The 24,310-nt window shown below is 35.4% G+C and overlaps 1 protein-coding gene across 11 annotated transcripts in view; it reads right to left on the minus strand.

Annotated features, from left to right (window-relative positions):
- Positions 1–24,310, minus strand: part of CHD9 (chromodomain helicase DNA binding protein 9) — a 274,030-nt gene that overhangs the window by 44,944 nt on the left and 204,776 nt on the right. For all 11 annotated transcript variants that reach the window (XM_074402982.1, XM_074402992.1, XM_074402975.1 and 8 more), the window contains 5 exons: positions 21,961–22,071; positions 17,272–17,468; positions 16,636–16,835; positions 10,959–11,118; positions 10,437–10,526 (listed from right to left, as the gene is read on the minus strand). In XM_074402982.1, the coding sequence (XP_074259083.1) occupies positions 10,437–10,526; positions 10,959–11,118; positions 16,636–16,835; positions 17,272–17,468; positions 21,961–22,071 (758 nt within the window). The remainder of the gene's footprint in view (positions 1–10,436; positions 10,527–10,958; positions 11,119–16,635; positions 16,836–17,271; positions 17,469–21,960; positions 22,072–24,310) is intronic.

The raw sequence follows: 24,310 nt of genomic DNA on the forward strand, positions 1-24,310 counted from the left end.
AGGTGAAACCCCGTCTCTACTAAAAATACAAAAAATTAGCTGGGCATGGTGGTGCGTGCCTGTAATCCCAGCTACTCAGGAGGCTGAGGCAGGAGAATTGCTTGAACCCAGGAGGCGGAGGTTGCGGTGAGCCGAGATCGCGCCATTGCACTCCAGCCTGGGTAACAAGAGCGAAACTCCGTCTCAAAAAAAAAAAAAAAAAAGTAAAATAAAAAACCCATAATGGTTTGGTAGATCAGCGTTTTTTTTTTGTTTTTTTTTTTTTTTAAGATGGAATTTGACTCTGTCACCCAGGCTGAAGGGCAATGGTGTGATCTCAGCTCACTGCAACCTCCTCCTTGTAGGTTCAAGCGATTCTCCTGCCTCAGCCTCCCTAGCAGGTGAGATGACAGGCGCCTGCTACCATGCCTGGCTAATTTTTGTATATTTAGTAGAGACAGGGTTTCACCACATTGACCAAGCTGGTCTTGAATCCCTAACCTCAGGTGATCCACCCGCCTCGGCCTCCCAAAGTGCTGGGATTACAGGTGTGAGCCACCACGCCTGGCCAGATTGGCTGTTTTTATGAGTAACAAATAACTATAGCACTGGCAATTTTACAATGATAATTTTTTTTATTCTTGGCTCATCACTTGAAATTATTATTTTCCCAGAAAGCTTCTGCAAGTTACATATGTAACATGTCTAAAAACATGTCATGCATAGGACTGAAACATTCACTTCTTTACCATAGTGCTTTAAGTCACTGCTTTCTTTAGCAGAGAATTCAGTTAATGTCTGACAATGATTAGCAAGTATCATTAATTTAAATATACACACACACAAATATATTTATATATATACAAACACACATTTTCTCATATTTGACAATGGGTAGATATTAAACAGGATAAATTACTATAAAAAGTTGAGTAGTTAAGAATGTCTCTATTTGGTATTCATAAATTGTCAATTTTCAAATAACCAGATACATAATAAAACAATATAAATTATACAAAGTAGAATTTCATCTGTCTTGGCATCATAATTTCACAAATTAGCTAACAAAGACCTATAAGAAATGAGGAATTTCCTATTGACAATTAGGTTCTATTGTCAATTAGGGAAAAGATAGTTTGTAAGTTGGCTGTCTTTGGAAACGCAAAATAAATTTTCATATAAAAATAAATGAACAAATGATCAAAATGTTCCTAGACTAGGACAAGAACCCAATATGTAATCAAAATATAGGTGAGACAGAAGACACTGGCAGTGAAAAGGAAATACTTGTAAATTTTATAAGTAAATAAAAAAATTAAAATGAAGGCAAATTTATTTTTTATTTTTCACAAATGTTTTACTAGAATTTTAAACTCAAGGAATATAAGGAAGTTGATGAAGAGAGATCTTTCTCTATATTCTTAAAGGAATTTTGTCAGCATTCTAAATGAACATCTTATAATATCTAATTTTTCTTTAAAATAAAAGGGTCACAACTGACATTTTTTAGCTCAGTTCAGAAAAATAGAGAAAAAGAATGATTTTCTTGTGATATGGAAAAAGTTAAAAAAGAAATGAGACATACAGTTAAAAAATATTTATTTTTGAATGAGGTACTAAGTAGGATTAAACAAAGCATTAGCCCTGAAATATAAAGCAAAGAGGAAAGAACACTGGAGATAGAATTGCAGAGAAAAAAAGTGGGTCAGATAGCTCCCTTTGCCAACCATAAGGTGGCACTCTAAGCTAAAAACATTGTGATTGCCATCTGAGGTGGAAGGTTTTCCTGCTTGTAAAGAGGAAAAGACAGTCAGTATATAACTCATGGTTCAAATGTAAGTGCTGCATGCACAGTAGGTGTTGTTGATTTCTGTTTTTAAGGACTAACTTGTGCCATCTCCTACATAAAGCCTTCTTTAACTTCCCCAGGGTAGATCATTCATTCAAAATATATTTAAACAGCATTCACTATATGCAAGTAATGGCAATAATAAATTCAAACAGTCATGTACATGCCCTTGTAAAGAGGGATATGCAACATTGTCTGATGAGTGCGTGGCAGGGTGCTCTGGTTATGTGCCTAACCCAGATATGAGAGATCATGAAGGGCTGAGTCAATGTTGGCTGAGCAGCAGGACGGAAAAAAGGAGGAAAGAGAATGTTCTAACAGAATGCAGAGGCCTAGAGATAAGAGTAATTAATCATGGCACATTGGAGAAATGTGGATCTGAAGTTCAGAAGAGAGATGTGGGCTATACATAGGGATTTGGAAGACATAAGCAGAGACAAAAACTGAAGCCACAAAGATGAGAACACCCAAGAAGAGTAAGTGACAAGAAACGAAGGCCTATGTGAAGATTCTTTGACCTCTAAGGGACAGACAGAAAAGGAGCCTGAAAAGCAGCAAGCAGAAAAGTTAAAAGAAAAACCATAGGAGGATGGTATCACAGAAGCATTTTAAAGAGAAGAAAGTGGTCAACAAGGTAAAGTAAGGTAAGCACTACGGTATATCCATCAAGTTTGGCAGCAAGAGTATCAGTGAACATCTGGAGTGAGGAGGTAGAAGCTGCATTGTGGTAGCTTGCATGATGAGAGGGAAGAAAAAGAAGACAACAAACACAGATGCTTCTTTTTTTCCTGTGACAGTGTCTCATTCTGTCACCCAGGCTGGTGTGATCACAGCTCGCTGTAGCCTTGACTTCTCTGGGCTTACGTGATCCTCCCACCTCCACCTCCGCCTCCAGAGTAGTTAGGACTACAGGCATATACCACCACACCCAGCTAATTTTTCTACTTTTTCTAGAGACAGGATTTCGCCATGTTGCTGAGCCTCGTCTCAAACTCCCGGACTCAAGTGATCCACTCACCATGGCCTTCTTAAGTGTTGGGATTACAAGAGTGGCCACTGTGCCTGCCCTAAAGATACTCCCTAAAGTAAGTATGGCTGTGAAATAAAGGAGAGTAATAAGGTAGTTTGAGGATATTCTGGTCCAAAAGCATTAAGTATTTGTGTCTGCATGCACATGTGTATGTGTATGTTAAGGTGAGGGAGATGCAAACATGTTAAAAATCAAATAAGAAGGAAAAGGGGGAAATTAATGAAAGAGGAAAAAGAAGGTACAATCCACAGAGAGCAGTCCCTGGGAAAATTACAAGTGGATCAGATACAGTCAGGCCAAGGGAAAGGAGCCAATTAGTCAACAAAAATTGCCTGAGTGTTTAAGATATCCCAGATTCCAGGAAATGGGAATATAGTGCTCAGTAAGGCAGATGGCATACTTACCTTCAAGCAGCTTAAATTATAATAAAAGAAGAAAGAAGACACACAGATAAATTAACATCATTTTAAAGTAGTAGTAGGCATTTTAAATGAGATAAAAAAAGGTTAAACAGTTGTGAATGACTAGTGGGCTACTTAAGCTGGCAGGGAAGGCCTATCTGAGAAGGAAATACTTGAGTTGAGATCCAAATAACTTGAAGGGGCAGTTCTGTGGAAGACCTGGGGAAAAAATATTTGGAACAGGAAGAACAGCACAGAATGAGCTTGACATATTGGCAAACCACAACCACCACTGTGGCTGGAGCATGGTGGGTGAGGGACACGGTGAAGAAAGAGGGTACAGAGTTATGGAGGGCCCTGTAGGCCATATAGAATTTGAATTTTATTCTAAGAGAAATTAGAAACATTTGGAGGGTTTTAAGGAGTGCCAAGGCCTGATTTTTGCTTTAGAAATACCACTCTGGCTGATGTGTGAAGGACAGGCCTAGAGAGGCAAAAGTGGAAGCAAACAGACTCAATTACAAGGCCACTGCAAAAGTCTAACTGTGAGATCATGGTGGCTTGGACTAGGTATCTCACAGAGGAGACAGAGAAAGGTGCTCAGATTTGGCATGTATTTTGTCAAGCTTAACAGGCAAAGGGAATCAAGAATACCAACAGAACAATGAGTTGTAAATGTACTAGGATGGAGAAGGCTTGTACGTAGGAAGGGAAAGGGAAAGGACTGGAGACAGTAGATTTGGAAAAGCCAGGGGAAGTAAGATGTTAATTAGTTGTTTAAGTGAAAATGTTAGGAGGCAGTAGAGTTACGGCTTAAAACTCAAGAAAGAAGTCTGTGAGAAATATATAAATTTCAGATTTACCTGTTTATAGATCATATTTGGTATGATGAGGCTGCATGAGTTAACCTAAGGAAAAAGGTAAGAGAGCTGAGGACAGAACTCTTGGTAATCCAGTATTTGGAGATCTGTTAGAGAAGTAAGAGCTGGCAAGAGGGAATGAAAAGGAAAGAGTAGTGAGAAAAAGGACAACTAGACGGGTATAGTTAGCATGGATGCCTACATAAGACAGCATCTTATGGAGGGCAAGGGAGGGTAAAGTTAGAGAACTGATCACACTGTAGGTCATTAGGGGATGTGTTAAGAACAACTTCAGTGAGACAGTGAAGAAGAAAAATCCGTTGGAATGCGATAAAGACAAAATGCAAGATAAAGAAGTAGAGATAGTAAATACAGGCAACTTTTTTGTTTGTTTGAATCTTTGCTCTGCCATTTTTATCTGCATAACCTTAGACAAATTTCGTTTTTAATAAAAATTTTGTATTTCCATAGGGTTTTGGGGAACAGGTGGTATTTGGTTACATGAGTACATTCTTTAGTGGTCATTTGTGAGATTTTGGTGCACCCATCTCCCAAACAGTATACAGTGAACCCAATTTGTAGTCTTTTATCTCTCACTCTCTAGCTACCTTTTCCCTGCAAGTCTCTGAAGTGCATTTTGTTATTCTTATGTCTTTGCATCCTCACAGCTTAGCTCTCACTTTTAAGTGACAACATATGATGCTTGGTTTTCCATTCCTGAGTTACTTCACTTAGAATAATAGTCTCCAATCCCATCCAGGTTGCTGCAAATGCTGTTAATCCATTCCTTTTTAAGGTAAAGTAGTATTCCATTGTGTATATATATATATATATGTATATATGTATACACATATATATGTATATATGTATACACACATATATATGTATATATATGTATGTGTGTGTATATATATATATATATATATATATATATATATATACACACACACACCAGTTTATCCATTCGTTGACTGATAGGCATTTGGGTTGGTTTCACATTTTTTGCAGTTGCAAACTGTGATGCTATAAATATGTGTGAGCAAGTATGTTTTTCATATAATGTCTTCTTTTTCTCTGGGTAAGTACCCAGTAGTGGGATTGCTGGATCAAATGGTAGTTCTACTTCCATTTCTTTAAGGAATCTCCACACTGTTTTCCATAGTGGTTGTACTGGTTTATATTCCCATCAGCAGGGTAGAAGTGTTCTCTGCTCACTACATCCACGCCAACATCTATTATTTTTTTTGATTATGGCCATTCCTGCAGGAGTAAGGCAGTATCGCATTGTGGTTTTAATTTACATTTCCCTGATCAATAGTGATATTGAGCATTTCTTCTGTTTTTTGGCCATTTGTATTTCTTACTTTGAGAATTGTCTATTCATGTCCTTAGCCCACTTTTTGATGTTTTTTTTTTCCTGCTAATTTGTTTGAATTTATTGTAGATTCCGCATATTAGTCCTTTGTCAGCTGTATAGACTGTGAAGATTTTCTCCCACTCTGTGGATTGTCTGTTTACTCTGCTGACTGTTCCTTTTGCCATGCAAAAGCTCTTTAGTTTAAGTCCCAGCTATTTATCTTTGTTTTTATTGCAACTGCTTTTGGGTTCTTGGTCATGAAATCTTTGCCTAAACCAATGTCTAGAATTTTTCTGATGTTATCTTCCAGAATTTTTATAGTTTCAAGTCTTAGATTTAAATCCTTGACCCATCTTGAGTTGATTTTTGTGTAAGGTGAGAGACAAGGATCCAGTTTCATTCTCTTATATGAGGCTTGTCAATTATCCCAGTACCATTTGATGAATAGAATGTCCTTTCCCCACTTTATGTTTTTGTTTGCTTTGCCAAAGATCAGTTGGCTGTAAGCATTGGGCTTTATTTCTTTGTTCTCTATTCTGTTCCACTGGTCTATGTGCCTATTTTTATATGATTACTATGCTGTTTTGGTGATGATGGCCTCATAGTATAGTTGAAAATCAGGTAACATGATGCCTCCAGATTTGTTCTTTTTGCTTAGTCTTGCTTTTCATCTCATATGAATTTTAGGACTTTTTCTAGTTGTGTGAAGAAAGACAGTGGTATTTTGATGGGAATTGCATTGAATTTATAGATTGCTTTTGTCAGTATGGCCATTTTCACAATATTGATTCTACCCATCCATGAACATGGAATGTGTTTCCATTTATTTGTGTCATCCACGATTTCTTTCAGCAGTATTTTGTAGTTTTCCCTGTAGAGAGCTTTCATGTCCTTGGTAAGTATATTCCTAGGTGTTTTTTTTGGGCAGCTATTTGTAAAAGGAGTTGAATTCTTGTTTAATTCTTAGCTTGATCACTGTTGGTGTACAGGAGAGCTACTGATTTATATATATTAGTTTTATATCCCGAAACTTTGCTGAATTCTTTTATCAGTTTTAGGAGCTTTTTGGAGTAGTCTTTAGGGTTTTCTAGGTACACAATCATATCATCAGCAAACAGCAACAGTCTGACTTCCGTTTTACTAACTTGGATGCTTTCTTTCTCGTCTGATTGCTCTGGCTAGGACTTCCAGTACTATGTTGATCAGAAGTGGTGAGAGTGGGCATCCTTGTCTAGTTCCAGTTCTCAGAAGGAATGTTTTCAACTATTCCCCACTCAGTATTATGCTGGCTGAGTGTCTATTATAGATTGCTTTTATTACATTGAGGTATGTGGCTTGTATTCTGATTTTGCTGAGTTTTAATCATAAAGGGATGCTGGATTTTGTCAAATGCTTTGTGTCTACTGAAATTATCATGTGATTTTTGTTTTTCTGTTTATGTGATGTACCACATTTATTGATGCATATGTTAAACCATCCCCGGTACGTAACCCATTTGATCATGGTGGATTATCTTTTTGATATGTTGCTGGATTCAGTTAGTTAGTATTCTGTTGAGGATTTTTGTCTCTATGTTCACCAAGGATATAGATCTGTAGTTTCCTTTTTTGGTTATGTCCTCTTCTGGTTTTGGTATTAGGGTAATACCAGCTTCATAGAATGATTTAGGGAGGATTCTTTCTTTCTCTATCTTGTGGAATAGTGTCAAAAGGATTGGTACCAATTCTTCTTTGACTGTCTGGCAGAATTCAGCTGTTAATCCATCTGGTCCTGGACTTTGTATTTTGTTGGTAATTTTTTTGTTACCATTTCAATCTCACAGCTTGTTTTTGATCTGTTCAGGGTATCTGATTCTTCCTGATTTAAGCTAGGAGGGTTGTATCTTTCCAGAAATTTATATAGCTCCTCTAGGTTTTCTAGTTTATGTGTGAAAGGTTTTCATAGTAGCCATGAATGATCTTTTGTATTTCCGTGGTGTTAGTTGCAACATCTCCTGTTTTGTTTCCAATTGAGCTGATTTGGATTCTCTCTCTTCTTTTCTTGGTTAATTAATCTTGCTAATGAATATAGGCAATTTTTTTTTTTTTTTTGAGACGGAGTTTTGCTCTTGTTACCCAGGCTGGAATGCAATGGCGTGATCTCGGCTCACCGCAACCTCCGCCTCCTGGGTTCAGGCGATTCTCCTGCCTCAGCCTCCTGAGTAGCTGGGATTACAGGCATGTGCCACCATGCCCAGCTAATTTTTTGTATTTTTAGTAGAGACGGGGTTTCACCATGTTGACCAGGATGGTCTCGATCTCGACCTCGTGATCCACCCACCTCGGCCTCCCAAAGTGCTGGGATTACAGGCTTGAGCCACTGCGCCTGGCCAATATAGGCAACTTTTGAAAGGAGTTCGTTGTAAAGAGGATCAGGGAAATAGAGACTTAGAATGTATAATGAGAGAGGTTTTATTCTTTTCTTTGTTAAGTGACTGATATTAAGGTATATATGTATGCCAAAAGAATGATGTAGTAAAGAGAGAGAGAAAAAAAAGATACAAGAAAGAAAGGAAAGTCCCAGAAAGGTAAGAGTAAAGTCCTCAAAAGGTAAGAAGAGACGAGTTCCATGCTGCACAAGGTTTGCCTTAGGAGGAGGGACATTTCTACTGTATCTTGAAGGAAGGACATATTTGCGTATATGTCCACCTTTGTTAAGGATACCTTAATAAAGGTGGACATATACGCAAATAAAACTGAAGGTAGCTCTTTGATTGTGTCTGCTTTTTCCATGAAATATGTAGCAAGGTCATTATTGGAGGATGGTGGTTGTAGGGTGGAAACACAGTTTGAGAAGAGAGGTACAAAATGTTCCTCTTAAAGAGTAGGAGAATGAATTGACTAGCCACAATAGTTAAACAGTAGATGATTATCTCTTTTGAGATCTATGCTCACAAATTTGAAGTTAGTCATTCAGTATGGCTTGCTTGATTTTCTCCACAAATATTCAGCTACTTAGGTGCAGGAAGAAGTAAATGGCTAGCTGGGTTTAACATGAGTTGATGTTGTAACAGATATCTAGAACAGAAGGAAAGGCAAGCAAGGAGACAGATAAGGATTTTAGTTAGCAAGTAGAGTGCTAGATTATAGAATCTATGTTGAATAATGAAGAAAGAGGGGACATGAAAGTGGTGATGGCTAGTGTGTAAGAGGTAAGATGTAAGAACACTGTGATGAGATTAGAGAATTATAATGAGAACTATCCAAGTTAATGAGTTAGAAGGAAGGATGTCATAGTCAAAATTCCGATTAAGTAAGTGTTGTTACTGGTGATAACAGCAGTATCAAGTGTATGACTGGGTGATTATGTGGCTGTAGTGGGGAGAAAAAAAGAGGTAACTAGATAAAGGTCAAGGAAATGAGAGACCAGGGTGTTGAATGGATCATATGTGGATACAGAAGTCAGTCACCATAAAACTTCTTTAATTATAATAAGAGGCAATAAGAAAAGGCTGAGTACAGAAAAATTAAATCTTAGATTTGGTGGCAGGAAGCTGAGGGCATTTCTGTTTTTATGGCTTGCTTACATTTCTCTACAAAGCTGGAGGAGTATCATTTGATGAGAATGGGGTTGAGTAGTAGGTTTATGCAGAGTGAGCCATATCAAACAGATGTTTATAGAAAATGGAGAAGAAAATTGGGAAAGGTTACTTGTAGTATTAAGAGGCAAGATGAAACTAGAAATAGAAAATTCTAGTGGTACCTCCTTGATATCCTATACATACACGAAAGCACTTATTACATTGTAGTATAGTTTTATCTGTTTCCTCCTCACTGAGACCATAAACTCCTCAGGGATGAAGACTGTGTTTTGTCTTTGTATTCCGAGTGCTTCACAGTGCCTGCTGCTTAGTGAGTACTCAAAAAATAGTTCTGTAGGAATGAATGAATTGGCTATTAGATCTGTGTCTGGGGCTGGGTGTGGTGGCTCATGCCTGTAACCTCAGCACTTTGGGAGGCTGAAGTGGGCATATTACCTGAGGTTTGTAGTTCGAGACCAGTTTGGCCAACCAGGTGAAACCTAGTCTCTACTAAAAATACAAAAATTAGCCAGGTATGGTGGCACATGCTTGTAATCCCAACTACTCAGGGGGCTGAGGCCTGAGAATCACTTGTGCCTGGGAGGTGGAGGTTGCAGTGAGCTGAGATCGTGCCACTGCACTCCAGACTAGGTGACAGAGCAAAACTCTGTCTCAAAAAAAAAAAAAAAAAAAAAAAAAAATCTGTGTCTGCTTTAATGGCATCTAGGTTAGATACCATTCTTAATATTACTACTACTATTGTTATGTTGTGACATCTAGTGGTAACCAAGATGAGAGCAATAAAAGAAAGGTAGCCGGGCGCGGTGGCTCAAGCCTGTAATCCCAGCACTTCGGGAGGCTGAGGCGGGTGGATCACGAGGTCAAGAGATCAAGACCATCCTGGTCAACACGGTGAAACCCCGTCTCTACTAAAAATACAAAAAATTAGCTGGGCATGGTGGCGTGTGCCTGTAATCCCAGCTACTCAGGAGGCTGAGGCAGGAGAATTGCCTGAACCCAGGAGGCGGAGGTTGCGGTGAGCTGAGATCGAGCCATTGCACTCCAGCCTGGGCAACAAGAGCGAAACTCTGTCTCAAAAAAAAAAAAAAAAAAAAAAAAAGGTAACAAATTGGCAAGGGTTAATTCCCTAAGTTTGATGGATTTTTCCATTTTGTAAATTTCACAGACTAAAGAGCCACTTAATATACAATATTCTGGTCATATAATGTTTGCTTCATCATGTTATTGAAAAATAAAAACAAATCTATCATTTAAGCCAGGTGTGGTGGTGTGCCTATAGTGCCAGCTACTCAGGAGGCTGAGGTGGGAGGATCGCTTGAACCCAGGAGCTTGAAGCTGCCTGGGCAAGACAACAAACAAACAAAAAGATGTCTAACTTACCTTGCATCAACTCCATCAAATACTTTCTGACACTCATTTCCAATAACTTCTTGCTTTAGATAATATAGCATTCTCACACGAAGCAAAACCCTAAAAACAAGGGAAAATAAATCAAAAGGCATAAAGATATTAATTGTTTAAAATATTCAGCCATGGGGTTAAAATTAGGAAGGAATTTGTGTACAGATTTTAAAATAATGAAATAATAATTACTTCTGATTAAATGAATCTTATTACTATCATATATATAAAGAGCTTCTCCAAAATCTTCACAATCATCATTATTTCATATCCAAGTAAGATATAATGAGCTCATTTAGAGGCCAGTTTTATTTATCTGTTGGTGAGAACAATGACACAAGAGGTATCATGATTTGCTGAAGGATACCTTGTGAAATTAAGATCACGATTGGCCTTAGACCATACTGTCTCTGTATTCAAAATCATCAGGCTTAAAGTTTATTAATAAATTCAGAACAGTAAACATTTAAAGAGTTGTATTTAAAATACCCTACTACCTACTTGTTACAGTGGTGTTTTATATGTTTTTTGTAGCCTTCATCTTGAAGTAGCTGCTCGGGATTATATTTTCGAAGCCATTCTGCTTTTTGTATATCAAATGAGCTTGTTTGAGTTTTTACTTTCTTCCCTTTTCGACCCCTGGGTACAGGAGCTGATAGGCCTGTTAAAATAAGGAGGACATATAAAATCAGGAATAATTTGTATAAAAATTTGCAATTTGAAAGACTGTTTTTGCAAGAAATTTCTGGAGACAGAGGTCTGTTCAGAGATCTTTAAAATATTAATGATAATACTACTGACCCAATCACAAATCAAGATGATGGTTTTATACATATTAAAACATATTTCCCCAAACTAGCTAACAATTCTGTGCCTCACATTAATCATTCTGATTTCCTTTTTGTTCCAAAACAGATTTTTTTTACAAATGTAAAAACTAAAATATCAAATCTATGCCCTCTGCTTTACTTTTGCTTTCCTAGAAAAAAGATGTTTTGCCCTCTACTCTTGCTTTTCAAAATTGATTTAGATAGATTAGGTTAGCCATCCTGTTCAAGATAGCTAAATTCACTTTAGTTCTTTGAGTTATTTGTTGTGGAGTATTTAAAAACTAGAAAAAAGTATTGCCATTCTTCATGCTCACAGATTCCATATTTACTTAGTTTTTTTTTTTTTTTTTTTTTTTGAGATGAAGTCTCCTTCTATTGCTCAGACTGGAGGGCAGTGATGCAATCTCGGCTTACTGCAAACTCCGCTCCCTGGGTTCAAGTGATTCTCCTTCCTCAGCCTCCTGAGCAGCTGGGATTACAGGCATGCACCACCACACCCAGCTAACGTTTGTATTTTTAGTAGAGACAGGGTTTCACCATGTTGGTTAGGCTGGTCATGAATGCTTAGTTTTTTATTAAAGGAAGTAATACATACATACTTGAAGTCCTTACATAGTCTTCTCCTATCAAATTCACTCATTCCTTCCTAGAGATTACTACTACCCTGAATTTGTTTTTCCATTCCATGCATGTTTATACTATTATTACCTATGTTGGATAAGTATTTAGTATTTAAGTTTTCAGTATATTATAAATGTAAGCCTATAACTTATTACTCTGAATTTTTAAAAGATTTATCCTGGTTGACTCATGAGGCTCTATTTTGTCTATTTTAGTTTCTGTATAATTATTTATTGCATGACTATACCACCTCATATTTATTAGTCTTCTATGATACTGGAGCTGTTTTGCTTATAATTTTTCACAATTATTAATAATGCAGTTTTGACTCCTCTTGTACCTCATTTACCTTCTGCCATTTTATACCAGGTGGGTACTCTACTACAATGGTACATAGAAACACTATGTAGATTTGTCCATTTTTCCTTATAGTTTTGGCAGTTTTTTTTGCCTTTACATTTTGAGGCTATTTTATCAGATGCATATAAGCTCATCCTTGTTATAGTTTATTTTATGGATTATTGTTTTTGATTATTAGGTAGTGTCCCTTTCTTTTTTTATCCCAACTGATACCTTCCATCTTAAATTCACTTTGTTCTATGTTAATGGTATTACAACATTTTGTTTGGTTTAGTATTTGTATGGTTTGGTTTTTACTAAATCCATTTTAAAGCTTCTTGTTTGGTGTTTAATAATATCTCTTTAAAGTATAAAAATGTTTATTTTCCTCCCATCTAACAATTTTTCTCTTTTGACAGGTGAAGATATACATAGGTTGCTTACATATATTTATATGTTTTATCATACCTTCCTTCTTTCTGTGTTTTGCTAGAATGATAAACAGTTCTGTATTCCAATCTTCTCCATCCTTGTTGGTTTGAAAACAGTACATATTTACAAATACACATGCTTGAATTTTCCTAATAAAATCTATAGATATTCTGTATTTCCAATTTTCTTCCTAACAAGATTTTCTCAGATTCAGCATTCAATCTTCTTTTTACTTTTTCATTTCATTACATGTTGTTATAATTTATAGGTTTCTGCTTTCACTGTTTTTACAGCACCTTATTCTTTTGAAGTCATGGCATATCTGAAGTATCTTTGAAGATAATAATGATAGTTCAAAAAAGTTGTGCTCCTTTTTGTAATCCTTGTTTCCTTCAAGTTCAATGTAATGGTTTTTTGAGACACAGTCTTGCTCTGTCACCCAGGCTGGAGTGCAGTAGTGTGATCTCGGTTCACTGCAACCTCTGCCTCCTGGGTTCAAGTGATTATCATGCCTCAACCTCCTGAGTAGCTGGGATTACAGGCGCCTGTCACCGTGGCTGGCTAACTTTTATAGTTTTAGTAGAGAAGGGAATTCACCATGTTGGCCAGGCTGGTCTTGAGCTCCTGACCTCAAGTGATCTGCTCACCTCAGCCTCCCAAGGTGCTGGGATTACAGGGTGAGCCACCGGGCCTGTAAGATAGAGACAGAAACCAAAACAAATGGTTTTCTGTCTCTGTCTTTCATGTTAGAGACTTTCCTGAGATGCCTAATAATCCTTGGCTCTGTTTACTCTTATTTAAGTGTGACAAATAAAAAAGGTGATAGGAAGACTGAAGGGATGGAGCATAGTGATTGTGGGCTTACTGAAGGATAACTGGCTGGGTATCTTTTCCCTGTCATTATCTTTAGGTTTGGGGCAAGCCCTTTAGTTTTCTTCCTTGAGTAATAAATCAGCCAGTATGCACATAGTCATTTAATCCCTATTTAGTAGCTCCACACCTCAACTACCAGTGGTACCCAGACTTCTATTTTACTCTCTCCAGAGAAAAACTTTGAGTGAGTTTTCATCCTGGCTACATGGAACTGAAGAGGGTATTTAGGGCCCTTTTTAAGCTGCTTTGAATGAAAGCCTATATCCTTTTACATCCACTTCCAGAGGTTCCTGATGTCACAAATTCCTAAGACATTTGGGAAATCTGTAAAGCAAAGCAGTTTGCCTTTTCCCATTGTTGACCTAAGATTCTGCTATCTCAGGTTGGTTAAATCAGTTACCACTAATGTATTTGCTCCCAGCTTCCAAAATCTTGTTGCAGTCTCCTCTCCCATTCTCTATCCATTTTTGAGAATTTATGCTTATTTAAAAATTATAGAACACAAGCATATACAACAGTAGATAGAACAGCATGAGGAAACCCCACGCCCCATTACCACCTTCAATAATTATCAAGTCATGGCCAATTTTGTTCATCCCCAATATTTCATATTATTTTGAAGTAAACGTAAGAAATCAATCATTTCATTCATAAATATCAAAAGTATCTTTTAGCAATATCTAAAAGATATTCAGTGATATCTAAATCTAATTTAATAAATGTATCTACTTAGTGATAAAGCCTCCATTAAAATAACTACAATACTATTATCAGCCCTAAGGAATGCAATTATAACTTCTTAATATTTGGTATTCAAAATTCCAATTAGTTAATAAAGATAATAAAAAATTTCCTCTGGGTTGTTTTTTCAATGAGGATCTGAATAAAGCCCCCACAGCACTTTGGGAGGCTGAGGCAGGAGGATCACTTGAGCCCAGGAATTGGAGACAAGCCTGAGCAACAAAGTGAGACTCCATTTCTAAAAAAAAAAAAAAAAAAAAAAAAAAAAATTAGCCAGGTATGGTGGTGTCCACCGGTACTCCTAGCTATAGGGAGGAGGATCGCTTGAGCCCAGGAGGTTGTGGCTGGATTGAATTGTGTTCATGCCACGACACTCCAGTTTAGGCAAGAGAATTATGAGACCCTGTCACAAAACATAAAAATGAAGTCCCCAGACCCCACACTGCAATTGGTTGATAACGTTTTAATCTCTTTTAGGTTATAGCAGGGTTTCAATCTGGGCACTACGATATTTTGAGCAGGATAGTTCTTCATTGTGGACGGGCTATCTGTGAACTCCTAGCCTCTACCCACTAGACGCCAGTAGCACGCTCAAGGTAATGATAGTCTGTGATAGGGATGGAACTGAGGCAGAAAATCATCTTTGGTTGAGAACCACAGGTTGGTAGATACCTCTCTATTCACTCCTAATCCCATAATTTATTTGTTGTGGAATCCAGGTTATTTTATTCTATAGAGTTTATTAAGCATAGTGACTTACTTTTTTCTAGTGGAGTTTCAAGAAAGTGAAATATTTGTGTGATTCTCTCATCTACCTAGAAGTCAGGTCTCCACATTAATTAAATTCATTGTCTCCTATTAAAACAGGCCTACATTGACTATCGTATCTAAAATGGGTGCTTTCTGTTGTTTTCCATCTTAATAGTTTATTTACTACACAGTAATTACCACAATCTGTAACTAATGTACATTTTTACTATGTCTGTCAACGTGGTTAGAATGCAAGGTTCATAATTAAAGCATCCCGAAGGCCCACAAAAAAAAAAAAAAGAAATATAATGCAAGGTTCATGAGCCAGGGGTCTTGTCAATCTTGTTTCTTCTTATCTTTTCAACACCTTGCACAAGAAACACACACCAGGCATTCAATAGATATTTTTTGATTAAATAGAATAAACTTAACAAATTTAAGGACATAGTAATTTTTTTTATTTTTACTGAAAATTCAATTATTTTATGCTATAAAAGAATATTTTATGCAGAAAAGAATGTTCTGTTAGCAAGGCTGATGAGAAAAAAGTACTAGCATATACCTCTGATAGGATTGTAAATTGGCATAACCATTTTGGACAGCAAATTAAAGGATAATGAAAATTTAGGCCGGGCATAGTGGCTCATGTCTGTAATCCCAGCACTTTGGGTGGCTGAGGTGGAAGGACTGCTTGAGCCCAGGAGTTCAAGACCAGCCTGAGCAACATGGTAAGACCCTAACGCTACAATATAAAAAAATTTTAAAAGCCGGGTGTGGTGCTACATGCCTGTGGTCCCAGCTACTCAGAAGGTTGAGACAGAAGAATGGCTTAAGCCCAGGAGGTCAAGGCTGCGGTGAGCCATGTTTGCATCACTGTACTCTAGCCTGGGTGACAGAGCAAAACCCTGTCTAAAATAAATAAAAAGTGTTATGAAAATTTAAAATGCATATCGATGTTTCTCAAACTTTAATATGTACACTAATTCCTATGAATCTTGTTAAAATGCAGATTATGATTCAGTAAATCTGAGGCCTAAGATTCTGCATTTCTAAGAAGCTTCCAGAAGATCCTGATGCTACTGACACAGAGACCACATTTTAGGTAATAAAGATGTATATAAGCTATACCTTAATAATTCAATTTTTGATATCTACTTTAGTGAAAGATTTACTTGCATGCACAAGGAGGAAGGTACATGGACCTTCTCTGAAACTTGTTTTTTAATTGTCTAAAATTGAAACTACCTAAATACCATCATTAAAGAAGATGTTAAACAAATTATGGGATATCCATACTATGGAATACTAAACAGAACTTAAAAAATTAGATAGATCTATATGAACACAGATGGAAAGACCTCTAAGACATATTGTTGGGTCATCAATTCCAAACAGCTACATATTTGATAACAGTATGTAAAATCCACCAGACTGATAACATTGAGATTTTCTGAAGCTGGAACTTGAATTGGGACCGAAGATTAAGTTTCCTTAATACTATCTGTAATGCTTTTATATTTTATAGGAGAATACATATGTTAAATATTACTTATATAACTAAATTTTAAAAGCAAACAAAACAACATTCTTACCTAGATGATTCTGCAGCTCTCGTGTCTGCCCATCTTCAGTTGGAGTAATGAGATCCCATATGAAACCTTTAATCTTCTCATCTCCTCGGTAGTGAATAAGGCAATATGCTAAGAGGGCTCGGCAAATTATCTCTACGTCGTGTTCATTTAACTGCCTTTTAAAACGGCCATGAGATAGAATCTCTCTCCATCGGCCCCACCTGGTTAAAAAGGGTATAGTTAATTGATGTTGAGTCAAGTTCTAAAGAAAAATATAACTCATAGATAAAATACATGAAAAACTAAAAAAATAAAAAAGGTCATTTTTGCTGATTAAGTCTTCCGTGTCCATGTATAAAATGTAGAGGAATGGTATAGTAATTTCTAATATATTTTATTCAATAATGGATAACATCCAATTTGTATTACTGAATATGCAAATTTAAGACACAAGAAGTTTGACTTTATATTTTTACAATTTAAATACTTAATGATAATTTCATCATTCGCTCTTAAATATATGCTAAACATAGAGTACTTTAAAAGTAAATTTTAATGAAACTAAGAAGATAAAAAATGTACTCAAAACCCAGTATATATTTTCTGTAACATTACATACCAGACTACTTATGGCAAACATTAAAAACAACGTTTTACCCATAAACTAGCAGGTTTTTCTCAACTCTAAAGCATTCAGTTCTTCCATAGCCATTGGAACGGTCACAGGGTCTCCGGAGTTTGGGCTTTTCATCTCCTTCACTTTCAGCTTCAGATAATTCAGCCAATTCATCTTTTGTGGCACTAAAAGGTCTTGTTTGCTTCCTAATTCTTGGAGTGTCAATAACCAAGCTGTTCTGTAAAACAGAACAGCTATTACTTGAAGGATCTTTTATAATTTTGCTTTTAACAGTGTTCTACATTTTTACATTTAAAACTGTACAATTAGAGAAACACAGACAAAAAGGAATTACTAACAATTTCACCAACCTATCTAGTCAACTTAGAATTTCTTATCTTCCTTTAGAATTCTTAGTATCACACATATAAAATTGTATGACATTATAGTCATAGAATAAAAATAATTTGATATTTTATATTAATATAAAATTATTATAATCATAAAATATTTTAAACTGAATTTATGCCTTGTAATTTTCTTTATCTAGTTCACAACTTAGCTTGTTCTTCATTTTTAAAATAAATAATACTAAAGTAAATCTTTGTGGCTTAAGTTTATTCTAAAGATAAATTCAAAAGAAAGAAAGTATCCAGAAATGGAAATACTGGTCAAAGGTGATAAATATTTTACAGTGCTTTCCAAAAGAATTTAAACAATATACAAAAAGCAAAGCAGTAATTGCATCAACCTCACTACGTTCAATTCTGTTTAATTCATTCAAAGCAAGTTAACATACTTTTTATTTTTGAGAAACTTCTCTAAGCTAGGCCCTATGTAATGGGCTGTGGATATAATGATTAATAAGGCAGTTTCTACTCATAAGGAATCCAAAGTTTTAGTTACACAGACAAATGTTTAACTAAATGTATGCTATTCAGGATGAAATATTTTATAATACAAGAGGTATCATAGTCAAAGAAAATGTCACAAAGTAGTGATACTAGAAAGACTTTCTTAAGAATTAAAAGTAGTTTGCCAGGCAGTCAGGGAGGACATAGCATTACAAATAGGGGAAAGAGCAAGGGACCTGAAATGGCATCAGATGTTCGGGAAATACTTATGTCCTAGAGCAGAAGAGGACAAATGGTAGGAGAGAAAGCAGGGACTAGACCATAAAGGTCCTGGTAGGCCATAGTATGTACGGAGTGCATTATATTTAAGGTGGCATGTGATGTCTTATGATAGGTGATGTTAACTTTTTCCAAGCTTCTCCACTGTGAAGTTACGAGTTTTCCTTTGGAATTAATAAATATTTTGGAAGATATACTTTGAAGACACATAAATATCTGGTGTCTCCTTAAACTTTTACCCACTAGTTTTAGAATTTACTGATGGCTCTTGTATGCTACAATTATTACTATAGTTGATTCATGGTAATTTTTTATTTCCTTCATTCCTTCTATATTTATTAAATGGAATTCTTTTGTAAGAAACAGTTGTCCCTTTTCCTCTTTGCCCCTTCCCACTTTCCTTAAGAAAAAAAAAAAAAAAAACAAATTATATTTTTTTCTTAAGTAAATTTTCTAATGTCTTTTTCCCCAAATCTTTTGAGATTCGATAAATTTTGTATCAACTTAATTAGCTTTTATATACTAGAAACATTAACTTTCATATACATGTCTGCTACAAATAGTGTCACCAGTGGACTACGCTTTCATTTTTCCATTACATAATTCTGTCTTGTATTGTTAAATATGCCAATCACTTCCTTAGTAATATCTAATTTAGAATGTTTTCCCACACAAATATTTGTGAAAAGAAATCTAATTTCTTCTATTTTTCATGTTTTAATTAAAAAACACTTAAAAATTGCCGGGCGTGGTGGCTCAAGCCTGTAATCCCAGCACTTTGGGAGGCTGAGGCGGGTGGATCACGAGGTCAAGAGATCGAGACCATCCTGGTCAACATGGTGAAACCCTGTCTCTACTAAAAATACAAAAAATTAGCTGGGCATGGTGGCATGTGCCTGTGATCCCAGCTACTCAGGAGGCTGAGGCAGGAGAATTGCCTGAACCCAGGAGGCGGAGGTTGTGGTGAGCCGAGATCGCGCCATTGCACTCCAGCCTGGGCAACAAGAGCGAAACCCTGTCTCAAAAAAAAAAAAAAAAAAAAAAAAAAACCACTTAAAAATTATCACAAATTGGTTTATTTGGTATAGAGCACAGGTTTATAACACTCCTCCCCAATGCTAACCCAATATCCTAATCACCATTTATTAAATCATCTTTCTTTAGTACTATTTGTATATTTAATAAACCTATACTTTGATCTTTTTTGTTCTTATCCTATTCCTTGCTTTGTATCTTTCCATCAGTACCATACTTTTTAAACTATTGTTGTTTTATATTAATATATATATTTTTTAATTTATTTTTTTCTTTTTTAGAGATAGGTTCTTGCTGTCACTCAGGCTGGAATGCAATGGCACAATCAAAGCTCACTACAGCCTTGAACTTTTAGGCTCAAGCCATCCTCATGCCTCAGTCTCATTTGTATCTAGAATTACAATTACACATAACCATGCCTAGCTAAGCTAATTTTTTTTTTTTTTTTTTTTTTTTTTTTTTGTAGAGAACGGGGTCTTGCTATGTTGCCTAGGCTGGTCTTAAAACTCCTAGCCTCAAGCAATCCTCCTGCCTCAGCCTCCTGACGTGCTGGGACTATACAGGAATGAGCCACTGTACCTAACTGTATTAACATATTTAGACACTTTAACATACAGTAATGTCAGTCTTTATTGTACATTTTCAGAAAAGTCTTTAATTTTTTACAAAAGTATATATTTTAAAATGTTACTGCACTAGTATTAAATGACTATATGCTTATATAAGTTTATTTACAAAATCCTTAACTCCTTAAAATAATCTACAAGGCCCTGTTGATTTGGCCCATGTCTTCAGTCTCTGACCTCACCTACTACCACCATGCTCACTAACTATCCCTGCTTCTAGAATACACTAAGCTTATTTCTACCAGTGTCTCAATGCCATTCCTTCTCTCTCAAAGCTTTTCCTGACATCACTCTGTGTTGGTTCTTTCTCATCATTCAAGTCTCAGTGCAGATATCCTTTTGCAGTGACCTCCCTTGATCACTTCACCTAGTTTAATTCTCCTTCTCCAGCATTCTCTACCATCTTACTGCTTTATTTTCCTCACTCCCAAATTATCTTATATATTTGTTTAGTACTTTCTTACCCACCAGAATGTAACTACAGATAAATACAGTTAAAAAATCATAAATGGAGATCACATTGTAAGTATCATTTTGCATCTCTCTCTTTCTCTGTCTTGGAGCTCTGTTAGTCCACAAGAGATGGTACATAAGAATGTCCATGATTATTTTTTAATTATTGCATTAGACAGTATGAATGTACCATTGCTCCTGTATAGAAAATTTAGTTTCTAAATTTTTGCTGTAACAAAAAATGCTGCAACGAGTATCATTGTACATGTATGCTTATTGCTGTAGGACAGATTCCTAAGAGTACATCAAATATTCTTCCAACAAAAATTTAGTATTATTTTGTCTAGTTATAAGAAAAATTGTTTCACATTTTCATTTGCATTGCATCACATCTATATGTTAAAATTTCTATGTTTACAAACAAACTGTTAAAATGTTTAAAATATTCCCAATGGACACATCTCCCAACCAAATTTCACTTTACAGAAATCAAACACATCTTTCTTTAGGTATATTCTTAAGCGTTCCATAACTTTTTTTTCCTACTGTGAAGTAGATATCCTATTGCATTATGTTTTTCTACTTCTGTTAGTACTGATATTTAGGAAGTCTCAATGGCGTATTTATTTTCTATCCAGTTAATTCACTAAACTCACTTATGAACATTTATAGTGTTTTGCAGACTCCACTACTTGTTTAGGTAAATGAACATGCCATATGCCAATAATATTTTTATAATTATCTTTTCAAGTTTACTTATTTGTTTCACACAGAATTACATGTATTTCCGAAATGCATTCAAGAGTAATAATTATGAATAGTGGTGGTATTACTCGTAATTGTAAAGCTTTACATTGTAAAAGCCTATCTATCAAAAAAGATCCAATGCATCAGTGCTTAATATAAAATTCCTTTAATCATCTGTTATTTTGATAATTGGTAAGACTCAAAAACATTGATTCTAATACAATTATTAGACAAGTGTGTCTTAGTAAATAAGCAGTTATGCTATTATTATCAGCTCCATAAAGTCTATTTTAGCACTTTGGCCTTTTCTTAGCTCAAGGGAAGTCATAAGAGAAACTGTAAAAAATGCCACTTTCTTGACTGCCTTTTTTCGCATTTCATTTATATTTTACTAGATCATTATTAATGGGTTCTGACACTAAGAAAACAACATTAAAAAGAAAATAAATGTAACTCATGATTTGAAGACATTAAAAAAATTTAAAAAACATGTAATAATTTTAAGAATGTAAATTATATCCAAAAGTTAAATGCCTGTAGGATAACCCATCATGGGAGATATCAGCCATATTAAATTGAAGGAGTACCTGACCCAGCTCATTTGGCTACCCTACTTCAATTTATACATGCAGAAATTTGTTTTAGTAACTGCATAATTGAACACCTTAAAATATTACAATACTATTGCCAAAGTATTCCCAAAGCAAGTTTATTTCAGAGGGATAAAAATACTTACTCTGCCACTGATGGCCTCTATATCTATTTCTGCCTTTTTAGCCCATTTTTGCCAGAAGTTGGGATCATCTAAAGAAATATCTGTCCGGTTTCCAGATGCCACAAAACTCGCCTGAAATACATAATGGCAGTTTTAGAGGAAAAATCTATCAAAGCACACTTAAAACATTATCTCCTCATGTTTACTTTGGATAGAATTTGAATTCTGCATACACATACATCAAAGAGTGTTTCAAATTCAGTGGTCTGAAACATAGCACTGCATCTGCTTAAGAGAAAGGCTTAATGCAAACACAGGCTGAAGTTTAGGAGAAGAATTAAATAAATAAGGTATTGCTGTTGGTTAACTCATACTTTTGGCAAGCAAGGATCAAATCTTTTTGGGGTGAAGGCTACACAGAACAGAGATCTGTTTTCTAAAAACACTAAGAGACCATTAAGAAATTAGGTTAGAGAACAAGAATTTCAAAAGCTGCCTGAGCTAGAGTTCATTTTCTGGTATATTTCTATTTTATCTCCACCACATTTTCAGATAGATATATCTCCTAAAGGAAATGTAACGCAGAATATGGGAAATAAAGGAAAATAAATCATTGTCATTTTTAAAAACTCTTTTCGCAAACACACACAAAAAAGAAAAACTCTTCATTACCACAGAAACACTGCATAACCATTGTACAAATTTAAGAAAATACTGAGGAGCAAAAAAAGAAAATACAAGTGACTTATTTTTGCAAATGCCATGGAAATTATAAATCTTTTAGTTGTTCTTCCAACTAATTTTAAAGATGACACTTCAACCCTATTAACTTGTGGTCTAATAACCATTACTTACAACTTAAATCACTGTAAATAGGCCTCATCAAAAAAAGTCATTAAAATGCTTTATAAAAATTAAAGGAGCATTGAAGATACACAATGTGTTAAGAAAAGGGCCTGAAAAATGCATGCCAATTTTTATAAAAACAAATGGAAGAATATGGTCAATTAAAATAATTTTCAAAGAATAGTGGTAAATGGTTTTAAGATAATGCCCAATTATCAGGGATATAATAAAAAGATAAAAATCTTAATTTAAAAAAATCTTGATAGAATTTTTTTAAATCCAGAAAAATCCTACTTTAAAAAAATAAAACTGTTAAAAGCAAACAAGCCATATTTTGACATTCAAGATAACTATCAGTTTAAGCACTGGATAATTAATACCAATGAATTATGTTTTATTTTATTTTTAAATGTGATAATAGTATTATAGTTATGTTTTAAGTCTTTATTTTTAATGATACATATGGAAACATGTAAAGGTGATGATATGATATCTGGGATTTACTTCAAAACAATATGAAAAAGTGGGAGGTGTGATGAGACAAGGTAAGTATGAGTTGATAACTGTTCAATACTGTCTGTATTTGTAGTTTAAAACTTTATAAAACATCCAAGCCGGGCATAGTGGCTCACACCTGTAAATTCCAACACTTTGGGAGGCAAAGGCAAGAGGAGTGCTTGAGCCCACAATTCAAGACCAACCTAGGCAACACAGCATGACCCCCATCTCTATAATAATTTTTAAAAAATTTGTCTGGTGTGATGGTGCACGCCTGTAGTACCAGCTACTTGGGAGGCTGAGGTGAGTAGATCACTTGAGCCCAGGAGGTTGAGAGGTTAAGGCTGCAGTGAGCCATGATTGCACCACTGTACTCCGGTCTGGCAAGAAAACAAAAACCTGTCTGTCTCAAATAAAAAAAAAAGGTCTGAAAAACAGAAAAATTGAAAGGCTAAATGCCTCTTGCTGAACTTCAGATTCTGTTCATGTTATTGCTTACCAAGTAATAAATGTACCCATTCATTCCACCTAGTATTCTTTTGAGGTTTGGCTTTTAAGATGCTTATATAAAATAAAGCAAATGTTAAATACTCTTTAAGTGTTTAAAAATGTGCATTTTGCTGGCATATTTATGAAACAGAAGTGACAGGAACAAATGTTTTCATGAAATAAATTAAAAAAAAATTTTTTTTTGGCTTGCTCTAAATTATACCTTTAATATTATAAAACTACTGAAAAGCGAATTCTTTGAACTGATACATGTGATAAACTGAATAATGGCCACCAAAGATACCTCATTCTAATCTCTGGAACCTTGTGAGTTTTGTCTTATATGGAAAAGGAACTTTGCAGATAATATTAAGTTAAGGACCTTGAAATAGAGAGCTTGCATTATCCAAGTGGGCCCTAAACGTAATTATAAATGTTCTTACAAGAGTGAGGCAGTGGGAGATTTGACTCTAGAAAAGAAAAAGGATATGACATGACAGAAGCAGAGACAGGAGTACTGTGGCCACAAGCCAAGGAA

The sequence above is a fragment of the Saimiri boliviensis genome, chromosome 1, assembly GCF_048565385.1.
Source record: "Saimiri boliviensis isolate mSaiBol1 chromosome 1, mSaiBol1.pri, whole genome shotgun sequence".
NCBI classification, from domain to species: Eukaryota; Metazoa; Chordata; class Mammalia; order Primates; family Cebidae; genus Saimiri; species Saimiri boliviensis.